The sequence below is a fragment of the Neoarius graeffei genome, chromosome 2, assembly GCF_027579695.1.
Source record: "Neoarius graeffei isolate fNeoGra1 chromosome 2, fNeoGra1.pri, whole genome shotgun sequence".
Classification (NCBI taxonomy): domain Eukaryota; kingdom Metazoa; phylum Chordata; class Actinopteri; order Siluriformes; family Ariidae; genus Neoarius; species Neoarius graeffei.
The window spans coordinates 65,450,741-65,474,865 of NC_083570.1; the positions used below are offsets into that span (position 1 = coordinate 65,450,741).

A 24,125-nucleotide genomic window follows, 5' to 3' on the forward strand; every position below is an offset into this window, starting at 1 on the left:
AAACAGAATGTAGAAATCTTTCTTTTCTAGTAGCGTTAGCTACCTAATATGATTTCGAGTTTGAAAAGAGTTTGCTGGCATGTCAGGTGGAGCATCACTGACTAGCTAGCTTAACATTAAACCACCATGATGGCACAGCATACGTTCATTTTGTGAATTCCCATTTCTGTCTTTGGTAACATTAGGTTTTGTAAGCATTGTGGCAGTAATACAACAATGTGTTGACAGAAAACGTACTTTTAATACTCAAGTCTTTTTAAAGGCAAGTACTTCAGTACTTTAACTTAAGTAAAAATTTGATTGTAAAACTTTCACTTGTATCGGAGTAACATTTGACCAACGGGATCTGTACTTTGACTTAAAGGAGAACTGAAATCATTTTTAACTTGCTTTATTTCTTAATTAACGTGTTATTCAATTACGTTTTCGGTTTTAGTAACCTTATATTGGCAAATAATTGCAATTAAATATTATACTTATCGGCCTATTTGGTTTTTAGCCATGTTGAATTTAGTTCGTTTGGTCCAGGGCAGGCGTCACTTATCCGCGCGATCTTCACGAGACTTGTGCGAGACTTCGAAACGTGAAGTGTCAGCCAGGTGTCAGTGCCGCCATTTTGAAAACTGTTTTCCAAACGAAGTATTGCACAAAAACGAGTTTAAATGACGATTACTGCCTACTTTTTTCAAACTTTCCTGATTGCCATCAAAACAAACAAAACTTCTGGCTTGATTACGTCAGCATTCGAAAGAGGGCGGCGCGTCTTTTGACAACGTTGGCAGATGTTGGTCACTTTGATTTCCGCCATACGTTTTACTTCCGTCCTACGAAGTCTCGCACAGGTATCAACGAATCTCGTTTACGGCCATTGCTTTGACATATGGACTGATATATTACAGAGCATATTTCAAACACTCATAACTTGCTATAGCAGCGACAAAATAGCGATCAAAAATGCTTTCCTATATTTAATAAAATGAGATAAATAGAATTTTGATGATAAAAAAATTTGCCTTCAGTTCTCTTTTAAGTAATTAAGTTGGGTTCTTTGCCCACCTCTGCTTTGGAATAGTTTGGGTCTTTTGTGGAATTTTTAACAGGTAGTCCAGCTGGAAACTTTATTGAAACCCTAGTTAATGGTATTAGTTCAAGGTGACGTGGAGCACAATTGAACAAAAGTGAATATGGCTACATTTGAAACCACTCAAAACACGCTGATAGATTGTTTGCTGCATGCTAGTACTGTGAGTTACAAACAGCTAGATCTACAGGTGATAGCTAGCAGCAAGATGACTTTCAAGTACTAAAAAAAGTCACGTTTTCACCTTCCCTTATTATGCTAGTTAATGCTATATAATGCCAATTCATATTCATTCAACTTCATATTTAACATATACTCTCCTGTATGCATGGCCTGCATTTGCATGTTGACTGAAGGCCTCCTATAGTTTATGACGCACCCTCTCAACACTTGCTTCTCACATATTCAGACATAACTTAGAAAGTTCAGTGAGGTTTTCATCTCATCTCATCTCATCATCTCTAGCCACTTTATCCTGTTCTACAGGATCACAGGCAAGCTGGAGCCTATCCCAGCTGACTACGGGCAAAAGGCGGGGTACACCCTGGACAAGTCGCCAGGTCATCACAGGGCTGACACATAGACACAGACAACCATTCACACTCACATTCACACCTACGCTCAATTTAGAGTCACCAGTTAACCTAACCTGCATGTCTTTGGACTGTGGGGGAAACCGGAGCACCCGGAGGAAACCCATGCGGACACGGGGAGAACATGCAAACTCCGCACGGAAAGACCCTCGCCGGCCACAGGGCTCGAACCCGGACCTTCTTGCTGTGAGGCGACAGCGCTAACCACTACACCACCGTGCCGCCCGGGTTTTCAGCTTTTGAGCTAAATTCGAACGAGAGCGGTCAGGTCTGATTGGTTGAGAGCTTTTCAACGTATACATCATACAGTCTCAAATAAACCACACGTCATTACGTTCCAAGCTCAGAAAGACTGGAGTCACACAGACCCCAAAGTAAACAGGTAACCAGCTAATGTAATACCAAATACACAGAAAACACTAATCAGGTAAGAATATACATACAGTATCAGAAACAACCAAACATGCGCGTTTTCTCCACCACTCTGTCGTTTAACTAGTATTTAACCTCATGGCACTCTTCAACATTACCTTTAAGTTTTTAAAGTCCACAATCCATTAATAAGCGGAAACACCATCTCCAAATGCCCTTAAACTAATGCCCTTCATCTGATCTTGATTCAAATTTCCTTATATGGCCATCTACAGATGAAGTATTTAGTACAATGTGGCAGGAAAAATCATCTGTCAAGAATTCAGACGTGTATGTGTGAGAGAAGGAACATTTCTCTTCAACTGTCAATCTGTCAAAGCACATGAAGACTGCATTTATCATATCAGTGCTGTGTGAAGGATTTTCATCCGAAAGACAGCAACAGTCTACATCTTATTTATCTGTAATACTTGTGCCTCTAGTTCCTGGTCATTTTTTTTATTCTGGAAAAATCAAATAACACACATCGAGGCCTTTCTTAAATTTTCAACTCTTAACCGCTCTTAACTTAGTGCAGGACCTCCGGTTCAAACCTACAGTATACAATCCAGTTATGAATAAAGTGAAGGAAGCGGTTCGGCAAACGTGAACATTTGCATATTGTGTGGTAGCGAGGCGAACAGAACAGCAGCCTGCATTTACCATGAACACGACCAGGAGACCTGAGCAATTCAAGAAAACAAGTCTATAATTTATCGTTAAATGGAAAGGAGATGAATGGGTTTCTATGAAGGATAGAATGAGGCTAACGCAGGAGCGTGTGCGTTTGTGCGCAGGTGTGAGATGATGCACTAGGGCTGAAGTCTGAGCTGACCAGGCAGGTTAACAGTGCAGGGAAGACATGCCTGGCACCAGCGAGTTGCACTAATACACTTGGCAGCCAATTCTGGGTCAAAGCTTAATACTCTGTGGGGTAGAAGGACACTGAGTAATCTGTATTCAGTCTTGACTTTGTCCACACCTGATACGCAACATTAGCCGCTAACTCACTCTATAGACTAGTGTCCTTCAGTTTATATTACTTTATGTTAATAGAAAAAAATTACATACAACATCATTTGTCATTGTTAGTTGGGGCTGGAGACGGCTGATTTATATGCATGTGTTTATGGTAGAAGGGGTGGAGGTAAGGCGGGGCAAGTGGGGTGAGGTGTCTTCAGAATTTATTGATCTTTGATCCAGCCCCCACCTTCCACCACCTCTCCTGGCCAGGGTCTCTTGATTAAAATCACCAATAGGCTTTGGAACTAACTCTGTTACACTAGTGGGAACTAAAGCAAACACTCGCATTTACAGTACACACACCATGAAAAACCTGAGGTTGCCATTGCACCATTACGGTCCTTTAGATCAACACAGCAAGTGCACTGGCTCATATAGACTTTAAATATGCATCCTATTCTCAAAGCCACTTCTGAGATCTATAGGATCATTTAAAGGATCGTTTGTAACAGAAGTCTTTACCTACGAACCCTGCGTCTCGTCTCCCGCTGCCTGAAAGCCTCTGTGATGCACTGTACAGTCTTTCTGATCGTCTACCCTGCTCACACAATATACACATACCCAAACCAGATGACACACCTCCACTCTTGCCATAGCACTGGCTCCGAGACAGACAGACAGACAGACAGGTTAGTCAGACAGCCAAATCAGTGATCAATACAGTCTTCGTGTCGATGCGTCTACACACACAGAGACTACAGGAGCCGTCTGGTGCCATGTCACACTAAAGTTTCTTCTCAAAACACACCGATGAGTTCGGAGTCTTAATACTGTTCCATCACTGAGGTTTCCTTTTAGTTTTGGATTTATTTTACAAGTTAATTTGTTAATCTTGGCCATCACGTACGCCAAGCAGAAACAACTAAAGTGTAAGGCAAGCTGATCTACTCAAGTCGACATCTGAACAGAATATTTAAGAGCCTTCTGTTAATTAATTGTCTCTAAATGCTCCTACATTAATTACAAAAGGCTCTGCACAGTATTGTGCTGAAATAACATCCCTAATGAGAGCTCATCCGTGCTAATTGGATTTATTGTCATTATTTTCCCACTCTTTGTAGTTTTAAACCTTTCATTTCAAACCGATTACATATGCATTATTGTGTATATTTAAAACACGCTTTGTACACGTAGAACAAGATGATGTCTGAATTACCAGGATTCGTATATTTCTATAGCTTCATCTGGTCTTAAAATATCCCCCATGCGTGTAACGATGACGTTCTTTCTGGCTGGATTAGGGGGAAAAACTGACCAAACATTACCTAGCATAATTAGCTGTGCATACAGGGCACATTTTAGTCCAGTTCAGAGGGCACTCACTTGAATCAACCCTCTCCAGAGAACACAAGCTTCTACCGTATAAGCACTGGCCTTTAGTGTATATCCACATACTCTTCTCTCAGCACTAAAAAATGCAAGCTTTATAGCTCTGACTATGGATGTATGGATTGATATTTGTAAAACCAATGGAGTGCTTAATCGCTTTTGTATTTCTATAGGTGTAGGGAATTAATGCCTGCCTTGAACAATCACATGTACTAAGTGCACCATCATATCAAGTCCATCATAATAGTATAGTGCAAATTACACTAGAGAGAGAGAGAGAGGGAGGGAGAACATGAGCGATTACTATGGAGATTAGCCTTACAGGTTATAGGAAAACAGTCTGCAGCCTTCAAATGGTGTGACTTGTGAGGTCAAGGCTAAACTGTTGAGCCCTGACCCTACTCCCCTTTCCAGTGTACAGCAGTCTGACATTTTCAGGTCACTCAGTGAAAACAGCATGGTCTCTGTTGTCTGCTAATTATTTAGTTAAGGTAACCTACAGTCAGAGACAACGGCATCGTCTCCCTCTCCCTCACACATACACATCTCCCAGTGGGGGCGAAGGGTGAAGGACAGTTACGGTGGTAGGAGAGGAGAAGGGATCTAGTTAATAATTCAGTGTGGGGAGCCGGCTGGGGCCTGGGGAGAGAGGGCAAGGAGAGCTTGTCAAAGAGTCAATCAAAAAGACCCTGAGCACACCGAGGTAAGGTCCAGCCACCCAGGTCACGAGCTGCTTGTCCACCACAAAACCCTCACACACAGCCCTTCAGCAGGGGTGCAAGAGAAAGGGAGACAAAAAGAGAGATTTTCTATATAAATGCAAAAAAAAAAAAAAAGAAAAACGAAACACCTGCATGCTTTGGGGGTTTGACTACATTTGCACAAGCAATCCCAAATCACACCCTCTCTTCCCATGTCTCTGCCACCACAATTTAGCCATATTAGAATCAGTTTTCCCAGAGGGCATTTTGCATGAAGCTGTGTGAACAAGCAATGGACTAAAAGGCTCTGCTCCTAATGATGAATGCTTTGTTGAACAGCCAATGCCTTGGCTATGCACAAAAACAATTAGAAGAGGAAAAAATCCCACTTCAGATCAACAACAAGACAGTTGCAGTGACAGAGGGTCAGCTGAGGTCTGAACATCTCCTTTACTCAAATCCTAATTCAGCAGGGACAAAGTAAGAAGCTGAGCGTGTAGCCTTAAACTATGCTACTGTTGTGTAAAAGTGGAGAGAGAAAAGTGAGAGGCGAGAGTGGTACGAGAGAAAAGCAATCCTTTCCTCATCATCAACTGGTATAAAGTGGATGATTGTTATTAAAATTGTGATTAATCCAATGAAATATCGAGGTAACAATTTATGTGGAACACAAAAGTATGCTGTATCATTTTAAATGCAATGAGTATCCCATCTGTACTCGAACTGTAGTACACATACACTTACTACTGCTTCAAGGAAGCAGTGCAATTCTATTGCAGCAGTGCGAGTAGTTATTCTTACACTTTTGTGGATTTCCATTGACTGGAATGTCACGTCTATGTGCAAAAGCACTTCATATACAATACAACATCCTCGTCACTGACCCAGCACCATGCCCAAAATATCCCCTCCCACTATCCTCTCTCTAAGCCTTCCTCTTCATTTCTACCATCTGCACCCTCAGTAGAGATCTTGCATGTGACGTCACAGCCGAGCCAGATTGTGACAGACGCCATCTTGTAGGTCAAACGCCATATTCCGCCTTCTACTTCTGCTTTTACTTCTACCTTTTCTTCTGGAAAACCCTACAATTCTACTACAATGGCTGCGGCTACAAGCTCTCCCTACCTGTGCACGGTTTTTATGTTTTTTGTGTGTATTTTTGCGTGTTGTTCGTCTGTACCGGATTTCAATATCCACTACAACCGTATGGACTTACTGGACATTGGTTTCCAGCAGAAGATGACGGTTCGTATCGATTTCCATCGCATGCACAACATTCCGGACGAGAAAAAAAAAAAAAACATTCCGGACGAGACCAGCGGGGTCTCCGTGGATTGTTATCGGAAGCAAAGCAAAGGAGGCGGTGCTGGGAGCAAAAGCAAAAGCGAGGCTGCAGGCAGAGTTGGCCTGTTGACTAAGCTCAGAAAACAGCCACTCAAATCTCCACTGCCAAGCCTCTACCTCTCCAATGCCAGATCCATGTAAACAACACGGACGATTTGGAATTACCTTATTCTATAATCGGCTGGTCAGTGCTATACTCAATACTTAAGTGACTTACCCATCCAGTGAGGATCATTTTCTTGTTTACAAGATACCACATCTGAGTCGCTGACAAATCCTGAATTTCTGTAAAGAAAACTGTCCAGAGATTTATAGGCACGCAGTGCTTCACCACTGAACAGCGAGGGAAAGTTGATGAGGTAATCATACACGTCCGGGTATTCCGCTGGCAGTTCAAAATCCGGTCGTGAAAACTCCGTCCGGAAAGCCATAAGGGTCACAAATCTGTAGATCGTTTATTTTAGACATATATCTAGTTATCTGTTCATTAGAAAAATGAGCCGTGTAGTCCGTCGGTTGAAATTGATCCATGCTGTACACGAGTGCAGCAGTATTCAGCGGTGTTTTTGACCGACACGATGGCGGTTGTGTACTTTCCGGTCACGTGACTGCAAGATCTCTATAGACCCCTTCTTTGAAACTAAAGCTAGCCCATAATCCCCATCCCCAGACATCTCCTGTAGACCACCCCCCACCCCCTCATCTCTGCACTCACAATATCAATACATTCAACCCACTACCAGGACTAAAGACCTGACTCCTTGTCTCCAGTTTTCATTGAGCGCACTGTCTTCAACTGAACAACTTATTTCTTTTCACAGAATGACCTGTTGGATACCAACCAGTCAGGCTGCTACTGACAAGTCTTTGGTTCTTACACTGCTCGATCGAGATCTATGGTTACAATCAGAAGTTTACATACATGGACATGAATGTCATGGTAATAATGAGCTTTCAAGGATTTCTTTGAACTTTTTTGTGGCAGAATGATTGTACAAAATACATCTTTAATAGGAAAAAAACAATCTAATTGGGTGTATGTTTCACGGTTTTAATTTATTTGGGGTTTGCCGAAATCAACACAGGGTCAAAATTACACATACACCCAATTAGATTATTACTGCAGTGGTGCTGAAAGTTCCAAAATGTCTTAACTTGCCAAGGTCTCTTAACTTCCTGTTAATGATCATGACTGACTACAGCTGGTAGCTTCTCTGGGACAACGTAAAAAGGGTTTATTTGTTTGTTTGTTTGAGACCACTCACTGGATTGACCAAAACACAGGAGAATCGGAAAGTCCAAAGAGCTCAGTGCAGATCTGAGAAAGATAGTAATAGATTAACACAATTCAGGAAATGTCTCTTGGAGCCATTTCTAAACAACTGCAGATTCCAAGATAATCAGTTTAAACAACTGTATGCAAGTACAAGTTTTTGGGAGATGTAGCCACTTTGCCGGAGGAAGACCCAAACTGTCACCTTCAGCTGAGAGAAGATTGGTTCGTGACCATCAGAACCAATCAGGAACCACGAAGGCACAAGACTGCCATGAACTGGAAACTATGGATCACTGTCTGCAGTTAAGTAAGCTTTACATTACCATGGACTGAGAGACTGCTGTTCAATAAAGAAACCCCTGCTCCAAAAATTGACACCTTCGAGTTTGACTAAAGTTTGCAGCTGACTACTTTTGACAAATTTAGCAGTTTTATGATCAGATGAGACAAAAATTGAGTTGTTTGGCCACAATGACCAGAAGAAAACTAACTTAAGCATGGTGGTGGTAGCATGGTAGTGGTCTGCTGCCAGTGGAACTAGTGCATTGCCAAAGTGGATGGAATCATGAAGGTGGACTACCTCAGAATTCTTCAGCATAACCTCAAACCATCAGAAACTTGGACACAACTGGGTGTTCCAATAGGACAATGATCCCTAACGCACAAAGCTGGTAGTGGAATGGATAAAGCACACTAACATTAAACATAAAATAAGTGCTGACTTCAAACCTATCAAAAATAAATAGACTATGCTTCAAAGTCAGGTCCATGCTAGGAAACAAAAATTTAATTCAACTCTAATTCTGCCAAGAAGAGTGGTCAAATATCCAACCAGAATTCTGCCAGAAGCTTTATGGCTACCAAAAGCATCTGGTCAAGGTGAAACTTGCTAAAGGATATTTAATCAAATATTAGATGAAACGTCTGTATAATTTTGACCCTGTGTTGAGCTCAGAAAACCCAAAATAAAGACCTGTGCAGCAAGTTCTTGTTTTTTTCCCCTATTAAAAACATATGTTGTACAAATTATTCTGTCACAGAAAAAGAATAGTTCAAAGAAATCATTGAAAGCCCCTTTATGGCCATGACCTTCACGTCCATGGTGACTCAGGACTCACGCCCGTGTATGTAAACTTCTGACTGCAACTGTATCTGCATCTTTTATTTATTCCATTTTCTCCCAGTTTGATCATTTGTTAATTCATATCTACTTAGTAGCTCTCCCCTATCACATGACTTCTACCAACTGGGGAGAGTAATGCTTCCTTCGAGACACCGATCACTGGCTAGCATCTCTAACCAGCAGGGGAGAGAATAGTGCCATCCTTCCTACCCATAAAGCAGATTTGCTCTCTTGGACTCATGGCGTTGAACAGCTATGGCATTATCAGGATTCAAACTCATGCTCTCCCAGTAATAGGGCTAACACCTTTCTGTTGCACCTCTCAGGAACCCCATTATCCTTTTGCATGAACACGAACCATCAGACTCACTTGACCACCGCCTCCAAACTTGATATAGCAAGAACTGTGCTTCAAGCCCTACTTCTCAAAAGACTCTTCAGGCTATCATGGAGAGATAAGTCCAAAAGAATATTGCTGCCAAGCTTGGATCATTGTCACTACTGCCATCAAGTTCATTACATGTTGCCTCAGGGTAAGACACACCCTTCATAGTGATATCCCAATCTTTGCAGGTTTGTTTGATGTAATATCAGAACATGGAATATGTGACAACTCCATGTATGTTACGTGACTCAACTCCTCATGCTCCTGGTACATGTCACGGGTTATGTCCATCACATACGGCTGACACTTTGATCCAAAGCAGCTTACACTTGAGACAGGATATAATGGACCAGTTGAGGGTTAAGGGCAGCTCAAGGGCCCAACAGTGACAGCTTGGTTTTGCTGGGATTTGAACTCATGACATTCTGATTAGTAGTCCAATGCCTGCTACTACAGCCCAATGTCACAGTTTGACTTCTGCCACTTTCTGTTAGTCAGCCTGTAGATGATTCTACACCCCGTGACGATACCTCCCTCTTCACTGGCTCCCTGTAAAGTACGCATCAAGGTGGTCCTTTATGCTTGCCTACAGAGGAATATTTGCATTGTGATGAGCGTAATATCTATTGCTTTTGCGCCCTCAAACAGCTAGATGCCTGAATTGACTCAAGTCACTGGAGAACGAATAAACGTAATGTGAATTTAATACATCACAGATGATTAAGATTATGTATTATAATTTCTAGCTCTTTCAGACAATTACACAACTCTGTCCCCTGTAGTTTCTCAAGTTGGTGCTCCGGAATCAGAGCTTCACTGCTGCTTTTGGGACATCACATGCCCCATCCTCCTCCTACAGCCATCCTTCGAATAATCCTAACGAGCACAAATAGTCATTTTTGAGTTAGTGAGGCAAAGCTGGCAAGTTTACTGGTAAAACAGTAAATACTTTCACCCAGAAACAGAGTTTCAGTGTCAAACAGCTCAGGATAGTGTGAATACAGTTAATCTGTTAGAACGGTATGACTAGAGTAACTCCATTAGAACAGTGGGAGTCTATTAGAGTGCAAGCACAGAGAGGGTGTCAGTGATGAATGGTTCAAATGCAGTGAGGGAGATAGAGAGGGAACTGTGTGCTTATCGAGCCTGTTGGGCCCTGGATTTACAGGCACCCCATGACCTGGATCCAGTTTGAGTCTAATGACCTTCAGCCCTCTCTTAGACGCACACCCATACACGCACGCGCGCACACACAGAGCCAGTCTGATTCCTCCATTGAAGTTAATGGCGTTTTTTCCAGGTGAGTGAGTTGCCATTTCTTGTTGAGAGGAATTAAGATGTTAGGCTAAATGACGAGCACAGCACTGTTAACTGCCTCTTCTCCCACACACACGGACCATCCAACTGGAACAATAATTGGCAAACCCACACAGATCACAGATCGATATGGTTAGAGAGCAGGGGTGTAACAATATACCGGTATGATGGTATGGTAATCTAAGGCCAAGTTTACATTAGACCGTATCTGTCTCGTTTTCTTCACGGATGCACTGTCCGTTTACATTAAAACGCCTGGAAACGCCGGGAAACGGGAATCTGCCAGGGTCCACGTATTCAATCCAGATCGTGTCTGGTCCGGTGCTGTGTAAACATTGAGAATACGCGGATACGCTGTGCTGAGCTCTAGCTGACGTCGTCATTGGACAACGTCACTGTGACATCCACCTTCCTGATTCGCTGGCGTTGGGATCACACACACAGCGGCTCAGTCCCGAATCACTGCTCGTGCGCTTCACTCGCGCGCTCTGTGAGCTGCGCAGGGCCGGAGTGCGCACCCTCCAGAGGGCACTCGCTGTTCAGGGCGGAGTGATTTGGAGCGCAGGAGGAAGCGCTGAGCCGCACTGAGGTTTATTTACACATTTCAACCTCCTTCAGGCGCTTAAACTCAGTGAGAACATGAACATCACAGCCAGGTGTGTTTATCTGCTGGAGAAGGTGTTCGCTTGCCATCCTTCCACTTGCAAGTGGTGAGTGACTTTGGCAATGCCCGATATGCACTGGGATCATGTGACGTGCCGTCTAATTAGTCATGTGATTAGCGTATCCGTGTATTGGCGTTGCTGTGTGCACGCGAATCGTTTTAAAAACGTTAATCTGATGATCCGCTGATTCGAAATAATGTAAACAGGGCCTAAAAATACTTGTACATTGTTGTTCTACTGGTATTGATAACATCACAATTGTTAAAATTTTACGTGATTATATTTACTCAAGGGCGGCACGGTGGTGTAGTGGTTAGCGCTGTCACCTCACAGCAAGAAGGTCCTGGGTTCGAGCCCCGTGGCCGGCGAGGGCCTTTCTGTGCGGAGTTTGCATGTTCTCCCCGTGTCCGCGTGGGTTTCCTCCGGGTGCTCCGGTTTCCCCCACAGTCCAAAGACATGCAGGTTAGGTTAACTGGTGGCTCTAAATTGACCGTAGGTGTGAATGTGAGTGTGAATGGTTGTCTGTGTCTGTGTGTCAGCCCTGTGACGACCTGGCGACTTGTCCAGGGTGTACCCCGCCTTTCGCCCGTAGTCAGCTGGGATAGGCTCCAGCTTGCCTGCGACCCTGTAGAACAGGATAAAGCGGCTACAGATAATGAGATGAGATGAGATCAAGCCATTAAAAAAAAAAATCACCGTGGGTGGAGCTCGATATTGCTGTTAAAACATGCTGATAATTCCTTTTCACATTTCAACTATTGTGTAAATCTAAGTCTAATGAAAGTAAGAAACCTTTATTATAGTAAGTCAACACTAATGAACGTACTATATAAGGTTGTAATTAACGACGAATGCTAATGTATGGCAGAGCCAACATGAATGTTTTTACAAAGAAAATCTATGAAGTATAATGAAAGAAACAAATAGCTCCACAGAACAAGGTATTAAAGTAAATAGTCATGATAACACTTTCATTTTCCTGCTTAGACAGAAAAAAAACCCCACTGAAATCAATCTGTGCAGCGTTTTGGAGCAGAGCGAAGCGTGTCGTATAGAACATGTCAGGCTCTGAAATGAAGCCGTTTGAGTGCATACTCTTTTTCCCACTGGCTGCACAGCTCGCTCCGGCTCAGCGCAGACACTCAATAGCCACAAAATGAACGGCCTTGTTTTTCAGCAACCAGACCCGCAGGCTTGAGCAACCCCCATTTTGGGACAATAACACAAACATGTCATTATCAGCGCTAAAGATATGATTAAAAGAGCGCTCAGGCTCCATGCAGCCCAGTGCTACGAAAAAGATCCTCGTTCCCAATGGCACTTTAACATGGGGCTTGGGGAGTCCATCTCTCTGCCACTCAACAAACACAAGTCTGGCCATCAAGAAGAGTCGGAGGTACAGCGAGGAGGAGAAAGAGAGAGGGGGAATAAAACCGAATGAAACAAGCAATGGAGAGGCACCGTGGGGAGTGCTGGTTGTTGAGAGAGGTAATAAAGCACTCATTCCTGGTCTCTCCCTCCATCCGCCCCCACTTGGGACTCGGGGCTGGAGAGCAATAAGAGAGAGGGATAAAAAGAGAGAAAATGAAAGCCTTTTTCTGAAAGAGTGGGCGAACAGAATGTGTACACACAGATGCTTGCTCACACATAGATACACTGAGCTCCCCAGTCCCGAAATGAGATAGGAGCCTCCTCTTGAGGCATGGCTAGATAGAGTGGAGGAGTGCACACAGAAATGAAGGCAAACTACAGAAAGCCATCATATCACTCCCCCTAACCCATGACGGAACCCTGTGGCCCAGTGAGGTAAAGCCATTTAAACCCCCAGCCCTCCCATACTCCCTTTCCATCTATCCCAGCTTCCACCACATTCCCAAATTCCCATTGCTCCTCTCGACTTCTTGGAAGACTGCTCCCCAATCGCTGCCTCTCTCCTCCTCGTCTTTATTAAAAACAAACAATCCAGGGCAGCCAATTCACTTCTGCTCAACTGCAAAAAGCCCTGGATTTTGAAATGCAGTGTGGAAATGTGTTCATGTTTCATTGTAAATTTATGAAGTCTCTGAGCATGCCACCTCTCAGGGGTGGGGGTGTGCTAAATGAAAGGAACAGGCAGTCCAGATTAATATCATTTCACAGTGCTCCAATTGCACCAACACTTTAGAGTACAAAAAAAGCAGGGGGCGGGGGGGTGGTCAGGGTGAGGATTCTGCTGCCTTTGATTCTCTAAGACTTGTACGAGAGAGGACTGATGTCGTGTAAAGAGGGTAAACGCATACTGAGCACCTCTTCATTAATTTATGCGAAGGGAAGGCAGCTATCATGTCTTATTAGAGCAGCTTGGGTCATGGTGGGAGAGAGGTGTATAGAGATTGAGCACTGTCTGACTTCTTCGACAGGCCTGTTCTAATACATAGCAGGGGAACTGTGCAAACTCGCAAGGATCTAGCTTTTACCACAACTCTGCTTTCTCCTACCTTCATGTTGGTCCATTTTCAAACTTTTTACCCAAAATGCAAATGGGAAAATCTATCGTAAGAACTACAACGCTACATTCGCACTAGCAAGTGATAGGCAAGCTTTCTTCTTTTTTTTCCCAGTTCTAGGCCTTCAATCCTACAAGTCTGGTCCTGTAAAGTGACCTGCCCAAAGGAACGGCGTGAATGGCTCCACAGACCAATTCTATGGTGCATGTGGTCCAATTCCCCCACTCAACTTTATTTCCCACCTAAACTTAGTTCCCATTTATTATCTTGTGTGCAAAAATGGAAGAAAAATTTCGAACTGGATTCATCTGACCTGGTCATATTTGAACTCCTTAAAGGGAACTGAAGTCATTTTTAACTTGCTTTAATCCTTAATTAATGTGTTATTCAATTACGTTTTCGGTTTTAGTAACCTTATATCGTGACTCGTACTGGCAACTAATTGCAATTAAATATTATACTTATCGGCCTATTCGGTTTGCAGCCATGTTGAATTTAGTTCGTTTGGTCCACGGCAGGCGTCGCTTATCCACGCGATCTTCACGAGACTTGTGCGAGACTTCGAAACATGAAGTGTCAGTGCCGCCATTTTGAAAACTGTTTTCCAAACGAAGTATTGCACAAAAACGAGTTTAAATGACGATTACTGCCTACCTTTTTCAAACTTTCCTGATTGCTATCAAAACAAACAAAACTTCCGGCTTGATTACATCAGCATTCGAAAGAGGGCGCGCGCGTCTTTTGACAACGTTGGCAGATGTCGGTCACTTTGATTTCCGCTGTATGTTTTACTTCCGTCCTACGAAGTCTCGCACAGGTCTCAACGAATCTCGTTTACGGCCATTGCTTTGACATATGGACTGATATATTACAGAGCATATTTCAAACACTCATAACTTGCTATAGCAGCGACAAAATAGCGATCAAAAATGCGTTCCTATATTTAATAAAATTAGATAAATAGAATTTTGATAATAAAAAAAATTGCCTTCAGTTCTCCTTTAAACGTGTACAGAATCACAAAGAAGAAAAACAAAGCTTGGAAGGAAGTAGCAGAGACCGATGACGCCTCAGGTGAGAGCATGCACCTAACAGATTTGGCCTGCTTCTCAAATCTGCTAATGAACCTAGTACAAAGCATAGCACGTAATGTAAATCAAACAACTGTCAGACTGATTAGGGCGTTACTCACTCATGTTTAATGAGTTAGCTTTAGAAGTTAAATAGCTATTACTATTTCTTGTCAGAAGGCTGTCCAGTGCACACACCCCGAGTGACAACAGTATACATCACTATACACCCACAAGAAACAAACTTACTTACGACTTATCTCTTGCTAGTGTGAACATTACGTAAAGCATCCTATGATGTGAAATGTGTATATTTATGTGTAAAAACAAATTCATTATTTTAACTTTTATGAACTAAAAAGATTACTTAAAGATTAATTTATTACTATAGATGTCTTATACTTTAGCAGAAAGCATCTGGGTTAGTCCGAAGAATCACTTCAACCAAGTGGTTTGGTTAACTCTCCCAGAGAAGTAATGCAGTCACAGTGCCCCTGCACTGCTCCAGTGTGCGGAGCTGTTAATTAAATCTATTCTAGGTCACAAGATAAATGGCTCTGACTCTGAAGTGTTAGCCCCACACCAGCAAAGAAAAAATAATAGTGCTTTTCACCAGATTTGATGGATTTAAATGAAAAGCTTCATTAATAAAGTCAAGCGGTTGAGGGTAAAAGCACACTATTAATAACAGTGCTTTATGACTGCAAGGAATATTGTACATAATAACACACGTCTGTAAGTGCAAAAGGGAGGGGGGTTTAGGGAATGCCAAGGCAACCCAACAAGAACATACATACCCGTAAAAGAGCATGAAGTACAACACCTGTGGGCTGCTTTATCATACTTAAACTGTCTGAACGCACAGACTGGAGGGGAAGTGTGTCCTAGTCTCGTCAAAACTGAGGGAACAGTAACATGTTTACGATCAGAGACGTGAAGTTACCTATAGACTATGATTTTATATAGGCTTAGCATTAAATACCGGCTTCCAAAATAATTCTTCATTTTGAAATTATATTCAATAGAATAATTCCTTTAAAGCAGCCAGATAAAGCTGGAACACTGTCTAAGGAGCAGTGAGAGAATGAGCAAGAAATGACCAGAGAGGAGGAAGCCTGATACATTTTAATAGAAAAACAGTATATCAATTTAAACAGCTTCAGTGTCACCCCATCACCCTGCCTAAACCTGCCGGCATGCCACCCAGCCAATCAAAGCTCTCCACCAATTCATTTAAATAAGAGAGGACTTGGCCGGGGGGAGAGTAAATGATGAGGCGACATGTTACGCTGATTTATATCTGGAGGCAATAAAAGAAGCATTTCTGTTCCTGCCTGTTTAATATGCGAATATGCAGGGCTTCTCCGTCCTGACAGCCCGTCATTAATAAAACCCTTGTAAGTGAGCAAAGATAGCAATATTTCATCTTTATGAAAATACATGATGATAGTTTTACACTGTATAATTTTGAAACCAGTGCCAATGTGCCCTCACAGGCCCAGTGAGTGTGTGATCCCACAGCCATAAGTCAGACAGAGGGACTGGCCCGGCCGTCTTCGCCTGCAGAAAGTAGTAGCCTGCCAACTCAAGAGACAGAACTGCTCAAATCTGGACGCTCACTCATCTGCTGAATCCCTGCATTTGAATGTAAACAGAGAACACTGGAATTAAGCACCATAAATCCTTGCAATACGATTGCACTAAATGTTTAAAGCAGCCAATGTGTGCTAGAGCTTTTGAATTGGGAGGAGCATTACACAGACTTGGACTGAAAAAACACAAGGATTCTTTAACCTTAGAATCAAGCGGTTTTGTATTATGACAGCTCTGAGAACGCTTGCTATGGCTTTTAGCCTGATGTCAAGGAGATGTGCCATGAGAGTGGGTCCCAAGACTACCATTATAAACCGTAACTGAGCCCAGTCTCGCTGCGTAGAAGGACACCCACTGAGGATAATCAGTACTGTCAGTTGCAAACATAACCTCTATAACAAAACACATTTAAACACACAAACACTGAAAGCTTAGCCAAAAACTAAGCCTTTCTTTTTCTTATAGTGGAACACCCCAATTTACAGAGCTCACCGTGTCCAAGTCCAGAGTGAGGGGGGTGCAATCAAAATCTCACACTATTTAAATACAAAATTGGAACATCAAAGCAAGACTGATACAGAAATTAGGCAGATGGAAGACAAGCAGAAAAAGAATGATAAAATGTTAATTAGTCTCTTGGCTAGTTGGGTCAGAGTAATGAAAAAGCCATTTTTGGTGAGGGGTGTGAATGCGTCCTACACATTTCCAGTTAAGCCATGCTCAAATGCTCCATAATCCTACCAGCAAAAGAACTACGAATAAAACTCAATTGTTTTCAGTTTTATTGTGTTTAGTTTGGTGTAAGAATGTCAGCGCTCGGTAAAAAGACTTAATACCAACCAAATATCCTAATCTTAAAAGATTTTTTAATTGTATAGTTGTTTGCCTTTAGTATCAATAATGTGCAGTTAAACAGTTAAAATGAGTGGAAGTGATCAGTGGTTAGAGGTCAAGCTCGCTCGCTTGCTCTCTCTCTCTCACACACACACACACACACACACACACACACACACACACAGAATTGCAGTTTTTCTTGCAGACAGGTTTTTTTTGGAACCAAAATAGGCGAAGAGTCTCTTCACCCACAACAATGCTTAAAGACCGCATTTAATCAAACAGGGGGGGCACAACCACCACCCCTCACCACTCCACAGCAAAATAAATAAGGCTTATTATGAAGATAATAATAGGTTTGCTGCAGGGGAGAAGCTGCCATTCTATCTGATGGAAACACCCTTCATATAGAGCATGAGTAATCAGTAAACATGAAGAGAAGAGTTTCTTATACACACAAAGTCATGTCCTGCTTTAAGGCAGACAAGGAACATGTTGGCCTAATATTAAAACGCATGTTTATCTCAGAAGGGAACCGACAGGGCCTTCTCGGTCTTCAGAGAAGGCCCAAACATATCAGCATTTCAAATGTTATATTTAATTTCTTTCATTCTTTAATTTCTTTCATAATTTCATTATAATTATTCTCTTCTAATTCGGCCTCGGGCGGCACGGTGGTGTAGTGGTTAGCGCTGTCGCCTCACAGCAAGAAGGTCTGGGTTCGAGCCCCGTGGCCGGCGAGGGCCTTTCTGTGCGGAGTTTGCATGTTCTCCCCGTGTCCGCATGGGTTTCTTCTGGGTGCTCCGGTTTCCCCCACAGTCCAAAGACATGCAGGTTAGGTTAACTGGTGACTCTAAATTGAGCGTAGGTGTGAATGTGAGTGTGAATGGTTGTCTGTGTCTATGTGTCAGCCCTGTGATGACCTGGCGACTTGTCCAGGGTGTACCCCGCCTTTCGCCCGTAGTCAGCTGGGATAGGCTCCAGCTTGCCTGTGACCCTGTAGAACAGGATAAAGCGGCTACAGATAATGAGATGAGATGAGATAATTCGGCCTCATTTTCTATCAAATTTGCTTCAGAAATGAAAGGGTGACTGTCCTGAAAACATTAAAATAGAGTTATCCAATGAGATATTTTGTTTGTGTCTAGGCTGAGAAGAGTTTAGAGCTGGCTCACTCATTGGTTAGGACTTCATTGCAGGGACAGAAGGCCATGGCAGTGTATGTTTATGTAGGAAGTGACAGATGAATTAACCAATCAGATTTTGATTTATAGTGGGAGGGACCAAAAAATGTATCGTCCTCGGCCTTCTCGAAGGCCAACGCCAACTTACCTGTGAGTCAACGCCGTCAGCGCAGCAGTGAAGTCACCTTACAGCCGTTGTAGCGTTCATCATGGCCTTCTGTCCCTGCAATGCTAATAAAGCAGTCAAGCCAGTGCTATCGAGAGCAAGTAGCACAGGCTAACGACAGAGAAACTACAATTTCTGTCTCCAGACTCTTCTTCCATGTACGCTCGCCACAGTATTTTTCACTCAGACTTAAGTATTCATTTCCCTGCGTCATTTGTCACTTTTAAAATCAGCATCGACAGCTATACACAACTGAGCTACGTGGCAGCCTGCCACTAATTCCTTGCAAAATCCTTTGCCCTGTTGCTTTTTTGGTGTCTGGCTAAGTTTTGACGGAGCTGAAATCCCAGCTCTAATAGTAACGGTTCACCACTGGTTTATCTATTAAAGCCGTGACAGCCTTTGCCCATCTCCAGCCAAAACTGAAAGCTTGGGACAAAGGTACAAGGCCCAGGAAGGAGATATAAAGGTCTTAGGGCCAATTTATGCTGACAACCCAGTCCTCGCAGATGGCGTCTGCGTAGCCACCCCCCCTTTGCAGACGCTCTGCGCGCACCTCCCAAAAATTGTGACCACCGCAGACAGCGTCGCAGACAAGAGGGCTCTGATTGGTCCACTCTACATCCGCTGTACATGCACTTCCGCTTCCCTACTTTCCTGGTTTGGTTTGTTTTCACGACCGCCATTTTTAAAAACACGAGCGAAGATGGAGCAGCACGAAGAGCGGTTGATCGAGGAAGTACGTACATCTATACGACTCCAGTTCTAGTCATTATAAGTAGCCGGAGGATAAACACTCCACTAACCACACCCACCAACTACTCCTAGCGATTTCGCGACTTCGCGCCCTCTTGCGTTGTGGCGGTGAATAACATCGCGCACGCCTATTACTCCCCGCTCAACGATAAATTACAACTGTCTGCGAAAAGCTATCTGCGAAAGCCTTGTCGCAAGAGCATGCAGAGGCCTTTAGACTGTAATGGTGAGCCTGGAAAAGGACTACAACACACAGACCAACCATTATCTTTTTAAGCTTGCAAGGTTCATATTTCTTGTCTATTTACATTTTCTATATGTCATGCAACACAAACTGCAAAACAGTTTCCCAGTTTTATTCAGGTGTTTTACTATTTCTTATACCATACTTGCAGAGAATTAGTCTTCTAAAATATGAGGCTGATCATACTCTGGATGCGACTCACAAAGAGCTAATAAATGGATGGCAGCATTTTCATTGGCAGCTCTTGGTGAGGTGTAATGAAGAGAGAGAGGTCTGATGAATTCACTAGGCCATGGGGAAACGTCAGTTCATTCATTAGGAAAAGCTCCACCTTGCCCTCTGCTATTGAGCCATGACTTCCACTTCATATAGACAGTTGCGTTGATGCTGTGTGAATACTCATCTCTGGATACTTTAGCAACAAAGATTCATTACCTATATATTATCACGTCTGCAATTTTACATGGTAAATATTAAAGATTAAAAAAGAAAACAAATTATATTTATCGCAACCAATCTGTTGAATCTTTCAATGCATGCAAATGTACAAAATCTGAGTACCTTGCCTGCTCTGTGTGTCTGTGTATGTGTGTATAGGAGCCTGGAGCCGATGGGTATTAGGCAGATGAAGTCATACAGGAAATCAATGCACTATTGAGAGCAGAAAAATGCAGCGCCTGAGGATAGGCATATGCAGCATTATAAATGAATGTGCATATAGAGACAGCTTCTAATGAGGCATTAGGGAGAAAGAAACAGAAAGAGCAAAAGAGGAGACAGAGGGAGAAGGCGAGACAAAGACGTGTGTAGCTTTAGTCCAGAGCACAATTCTCATTTACTGTAAATATTTCATCAAATACTGTACATTCTTTCATTCATTCATTCATCATCAGTAACTGCTTCATGGTCAGGGGGAATTCAGAGCTGATCCCAAACACAAGACAAAAATTTGTCATGAATATCACTGAAGCAACGGGTGAAAAACTATAAATGCTACAGCTAAACTGTAAATGTTGGCAGGTCTGTCTCATAGTTGGTTTGGGAAGGTCTGGGAATCCCTCAGCAGGACTTGGAATCTGGGGAATTTGTCATTTGTGACCAGTCCATCACTGGGTACCATGCACACACATTTGCATACTCCTATATACTTGGGAGGGCAATTTTGCATTGTCAGTCCACCTAGCAGGTGTTTTTGGGAGGTGGAAAATAATTGGAGAACCCGGAGGAAACCCTACTGGGGGACGCTGTACCTGTAAGGCAACAATGATACCAGCCACATCAATGAACACAAAATATATATATATAAAAAAAGACTGAAAATTTATAACTGACCCCTTTAGGGTCAGAGATCTTGTGGTGAAAAGGCTTTTTGTACTTTAAAGGGCTCTGTCACCAGGAACTTCATGTTCCCAGTAAGGTCATCCTTGGTAAACGTATCTGAGGGGAGCGGTCCAACAAAAAGTAATCCTATGGATCTCATGAAAGGTACTAAAAAAGACTAAATGTACCCTGCCCGGAACAGGGTTACCAGGACCCACCCCTGGAGCCAGGCCTGTAGATAGTGGTAGTAGCCACAGGCCACCCACATAAATTAGTTGGGCTCAATGAAGGCTCTTTGAAGTGGCAACAAGGAGCCATCTTTTCAGCTCACCACTTCCGAGATGAATGGCGGGTCTTGGGTGCCATTACAGTAATGCCAGTCATGTGGTGGACAAACCAGACCCATGCAATGCAATGTGGAACATGTCTTTCTGAATTAGCAGCCTGAAGTAGCATGCAAGATGGAAAGATAAAGACTATACATAATAAGCCAAACACCAAATTACATCCAAACCCAGTTCCGGCTCATATACAAAACTGGGAATGATGAAGACAGTGATTGGGAGGACAAGCCTCCTGGATCTAAACCTGCCAGACATTGATACTCCATGGCTTGTACAGATAACACTTTGTTCATACAACCCCGATTCCAAAAAAGTTGGGACAAAGTACAAATTGTAAATAAAAACGGAATGCAATAATTTACAAATCTCAAAAACTGATATTGTATTCACAATAGAACATAGACAACATGTCAAATGTCGAAAGTGAGACATTTTGAAATTTCATACCAAATATTGGATTGTGGCAGCGGGGGTATGGTCAAGCGCCAGTCTGTGACCGGAGGGCGGAGTCAGGGAAGGTAAGTGGCAGAATCACTACACCTGATGTCAATTAACCTGTGTTTGTGTGTCTTCCCAGTGACCACGCCCTATATAAGGAGAGAGAGAGCAGAGGAAGAGAGCTCTCTCCCCAACCAGACGACTTGTGTGTGCGCGCGTGTGGCTGGGAGAGTTAAATTCCACTGAAAAGTGAAAATAAAAAGAGTTTTGTGAACTCAGTTCTGGCCTGCCATCCTTCTGTGCTCCACCCACCCATATGAAGTGCTACATGGCTCATTTGAAATTTCATGACAGCAACACATCTCAAAAAAGTTGGGACAGGGGCAATAAGAGGCTGGAAAAGTTAAAGGTACAAAAAAGGAACAGCTGGAGGACCAAATTGCAACTCATTAGGTCAATTGGCAATAGGTCATTAACATGACTGGGTATAAAAAGAGCATCTTGGAGTGGCAGCGGCTCTTAGAAGTAAAGATGGGAAGAGGATCACCAATCCCCCTAATTCTGCGCCGACAAATAGTGGAGCAATATCAGAAAGGAGTTCGACAGTGTAAAATTGCAAAGAGTTTGAACATATCATCATCTACAGTGCATATCATCATCAAAAGATTCAGAGAATCTGGAAGAATCTCTGTGCGTAAGGGTCAAGGTCGGAAAGCCATACTGGGTGCCCGTGATCTTCGGGCCCTTAGACGGCACTGCATCATATACAGGCATGCTTCTGTATTGGAAATCACAAAATGGGCTCAGGAATATTTCCAGAGAACATTATCCGTGAACACAATTCACCGTGCCATCCGCCATTGCCGGCTAAAACTCTATAGTTCAAAGAAGAAGCCGTATCTAAACATGATCCAGAAGCGCAGACGTCTTCTCTGGGCCAAGGCTCATTTAAAATGGACTGTGGCAAAGTGGAAAACTGTTCTGTGGTCAGACGAATCAAAATTTGAAGTTCTTTATGGAAATCAGGGACGCCGTGTCATTCAGACTAAAGAGGAGAAGGACGACCCAAGTTGTTATCAGTGCTCAGTTCAGAAGCCTGCATCTCTGATGGTATGGGGTTGCATTAGTGCGTGTGGCATGGGCAGCTTACACATCTGGAAAGACACCATCAATGCTGAAAGGTATCCAGGTTCTAGAGCAACATATGCTCCCATCCAGATGACGTCTCTTTCAGGGAAGACCTTGCATTTTCCAACATGACAATGCCAAACCACATACTGCATCAATTACAGCATCATGGCTGCGTAGAAGAAGGGTCCGGGTACTGAACTGGCCAGCCTGCAGTCCAGATTTTTCACCCATACAAAACATTTGGCGCATCATAAAACGGAAGATACGACAAAAAAGACCTAAGACAGTTGAGCAACTAGAATCCTACATTAGACAAGAATGGGTTAACATTCCTATCCCTAAACTTGAGCAACTTGTCTCCTCAGTCCCCAGACGTTTACAGACTGTTGTAAAGAGAAAAGGGGATGTCTCACAGTGGTAAACATGGCCTTGTCCCAACTTTTTTGAGATGTGTTGTTGTCATGAAATTTAAAATCACCTAATTTTTCTCTTTAAATGATACATTTTCTCAGTTTAAACATTTGATATGTCATCTATGTTCTATTCTGAATAAAATATGGAATTTTGAAACTTCCACATCATTGCATTCCGTTTTTATTTACAATTTGTACTTTGTCCCAACTTTTTTGGAATCAGGGTTGTACACAAGGTTGCTTGTAAGTGGACTTGGTACCAAAACAGTTCAAAATTTATTGATGTGATTGTGTTGTCAAACAGGTTTTGGACACTCGGGTAAAGAAAGGATTAGAGTTGTCAACTAAATGAACACATTCGTGAGTTAGGATTGTCTCACATGGTTACTTGTCGGATTTACCTGGAGATCCAGCAGAGCTTTTTGGGTTATTTGGGAGCATCAGAAACTTAGGCAAGAGAAAATTTTAACTCTCATCTCCCACTGATATACACTGAATCTGACTGGACCATTTTCAAGTTGAAGGAAGCCTTCAGAGCAATGCTCAGGGAGAGTTCTTCTGTTTCAGTTGAGAGGTCTAGCTGAGCCAGAAGGGCTGCAGCAAAATCAGTTGCAGAAGTGAAGAGTCAGGCATGGGAGGAGTTTGGAGAAGCCATGGAAAAAAAGCTTTCAAGTGGCCTCGAAGATGTTCTCATAAACCGTTCATCCCCTCAAAAGAAAGAGACAAGACCATACACAAGCTCTATTTAGCGAGTACAGGGAAGTGTTGACAGCTTCTTGGAACATTACTGAGCAATAGAAGGAGCACTTTGAGGAACTCCGTGGACTAGACCTCCCTTCAGAAGGCAGTGCCATAAATTTCTGGTGTTTGAGTCCATCTATCTGGATGAGGTTAT

General features: G+C 42.9%; 1 protein-coding gene across 3 annotated transcripts in view; it reads right to left on the reverse strand.

The window, feature by feature from the left end:
• wwox (WW domain containing oxidoreductase) overlaps positions 1-24,125 on the reverse strand; it is a 319,176-nt gene that overhangs the window by 101,621 nt on the left and 193,430 nt on the right. The window contains exon 9 of one of the 3 annotated variants that reach the window (XM_060914714.1): positions 15,919-16,442. The exons of the other annotated variants lie outside the window; for them this stretch is intronic. Coding sequence (XP_060770697.1) covers positions 16,428-16,442 — 15 coding nt within the window. The 3' untranslated portion in view covers positions 15,919-16,427. Of the gene's footprint in view, positions 1-15,918; positions 16,443-24,125 lie in introns of those variants that run through there. 3 annotated transcript variants of the gene reach the window in all.